This window comes from Capsicum annuum, unplaced genomic scaffold (assembly GCF_002878395.1).
Source record: "Capsicum annuum cultivar UCD-10X-F1 unplaced genomic scaffold, UCD10Xv1.1 ctg41242, whole genome shotgun sequence".
NCBI lineage: Eukaryota > Viridiplantae > Streptophyta > Magnoliopsida > Solanales > Solanaceae > Capsicum > Capsicum annuum.
This window is the reverse complement of record NW_025848559.1, coordinates 1-2621: the sequence shown is the minus strand read 5'-3', so window position 1 is coordinate 2621 and position 2621 is coordinate 1. Positions and strand designations below refer to the sequence as shown.

Here is a 2621-nt window from a genome sequence, read left to right as displayed (position 1 = left end):
CTAAATTTATGGCACTGTGAGAATTTGGAAGAGGTCCATCCCTCTATTGGGCATTGCAAAATGCTTACTTCTTTGATTTTGTATGGTTGTGTCAAACTTAAGAAGCTTCCAAAATTTGTTACCATGGAATCTCTTGAGACTCTCTCACTTGACGAATGCACAAGCTTAGAAGAATTTCCAGAAATCTGTGGAGATATGCCGCGCTTATCAAAACTAGGTGTAGGATTCCCCTGGATAAGAAGCTTACCCCCATCTCTCAGCGCCCTTAATTTTATGAAATTGAGAGGTGGTGAAGTTCTTCAAAGTATTCCAGACGCTAGTCGAAATCTTGAGTCACTCTATATTGAAGGTTGCAATAAACTTGCAACGCTGCCAAACAGCGTCTTTGAATCACAACAACTAGAAGAGCTTTCCATAATTCGATGTTCCGGATTGGTAGAGATTCCAACATCTCTCGGAGTTCAAAAGAAGCTCTTTCGGTTAGCGATACTTGGATGTGAGAACTTAAAGAAGCTTCCGAGCTACATTCAGATGGAATCCCTTCAACTGATCAGTCTATGTAATTGCCCAAAATTAGATACATTTCCAGAAATCAATGGAGATATGCATTGCTTGATAAGGCTGACTCTGAATTCTACTGGGATAAGAGAACTGCCTTCGTCCATTACAAATATTCAACAATTTCCTAGATTTATGAATATATTTTTGATCTTTGAACTTTAAGAATTAGAGTTGTAATTTTTTGAATGAATCTTCAATTTTGTGATTTTCATATTTGTTTTCTTGTGGAAAAAAATATTTATATTTGTATGTGCTTGGTTAATAGAACGACTGAAATTTTTTACATTACAAATATTCACAAAATAAGACTACAAAGAAAATTATAATAAAAACATTATAAGATTTACTATGCTTTAGTCAAGTGACCTGGGGGTTTGGGCCACAGGTGAAAAAAGAGTTTTAAAATGAGATGTAGGAGACACAAATCTTAATTATTAGTTGGAGGTGACAATTATTTTATTATGTATTAAGAAAGTTGGAAAAGTTTTAAAATAACCCATAAGTTTTTAAATTTATACTTTAATCCTAATGTATACCTAAAATAACGGGAAAGGAGGAAAAAAAAGGCGTCTTTCTCTCTCTTCTCATCCATTATTGTTTTCTCTCTCTTAGCGATTTTTTCATCATCTTCTGCTTCATCTTCTTCTTGTCGACCATTTGTTGTTGTTGTTGTTGTTGGTACAACGCTACTGCTGCGATCTGACCAATTTCTTAGGTCAAATTTTATTTACTACATCACTTTCCACTTTGGCATTACTTCATAGGTTACTTTGGTAAGTAAAATTATGATTTTTATTCGTATTTGTCATCTGGGTACACTTCTGTTTTTCCAACAATAGATAGAACCCCGATTATGAATCCAGCACAAATGCCATAATTTAAACAGATCAATCATCTAGTGTATCAGATGAGTAATCTGTTGCATCAAACTAGTTATTTGTTGCACCATCGTATTATCTGTTGCATCAGAAGTATTATTTGTTGCATCAAAATGTTTATCTGTTGCACCAGACTAATTATTTGTTGCATCAAAATGTTTATCTGTTGCACCAGACTAATTATCTGTTGCAATGAATGATTAATCTGTTTGAAACAACACAAATCAACCCCTTCCACAAACCCAACAGATAAATCTTGCTATTGCAACTGGATTCTAAATTATTCCTTTTTACGTCAAATTGTCGAAATATTTGTTGAGAAGATAATAGACAGAATGAAAATTAAATATGGATTAAAACGTCAAAGATCAAACACAATTTATTTATTAAACAAATCAAAATACATATAATAGACTAAAAGAAAAATAATAGTCTAATTATTATTATTATTATTATTATTATTATTATTATTATTATTATCAGCATCATCATTGCCAGCCGACCAATCTTCAACCGGAAGTAGCAAGGCCTTCCTCAGCCTGCGTATCTCGTGGAGCATTCTTGATCTAACTCCTCCCAATTCCCATTGCAGATCACGAAGTAGATTTCGAAGTTCATTCACAGCGTCTTGCAGAAAAGCAACGTCCCATACTGGGTCAGCCATAATCTTATCTTCTAGAGTGTAATATGAAAGACGAGATGCGTTGCCTCTAAAAGGGCCCGGATACCGCCTAAACCAGGAATCGAAGAAAGGAGCGAGAGACCTTCTGGCGCCCCGGTAGAGCTGTTTATGAATGTCTTCGCGGCGGGAGTAACCACTAGTGATAGGGCAAAAATAGGGGGGAAGGGTTAGGGGGCTTGTCTTTAAGCAGCTGGCTTCAAATAAATAGAGTGTGTATTTGAATGAACAATTAAGTAAGGATGGACCTATTTATAGAGGATTGAATTTGAATGAGAGGCAAAAAGGCGCGACTATTCACCTCTACACATTAATTAAATTTTTTATTAAATTAAGAAAATAAATATGGTGATATAAGTCATGACTTTTCAGATTATTATTATTAATTAGTCTTTCAAAGAACCGTTTTTATTGAGTTGTGGCAACAGATTCTATATCTGTTGCATCAGATAACACATCTGTGACAACAGATATATTATCTGTTGCAACACATATAAAATATG

General features: G+C 34.5%; 1 protein-coding gene across 1 annotated transcript; it reads left to right on the top strand.

Annotated features, from left to right (window-relative positions):
- Window positions 1-123: 123 nt before the first annotated feature.
- Window positions 124-723, top strand: LOC124891844 (disease resistance protein RUN1-like). The gene has a single exon (XM_047403428.1). It carries the CDS (start codon window positions 124-126, stop codon window positions 721-723), a length of 600 nt encoding a protein of 199 aa, XP_047259384.1.
- The last annotated feature ends 1898 nt before the right edge of the window (window positions 724-2621 follow it).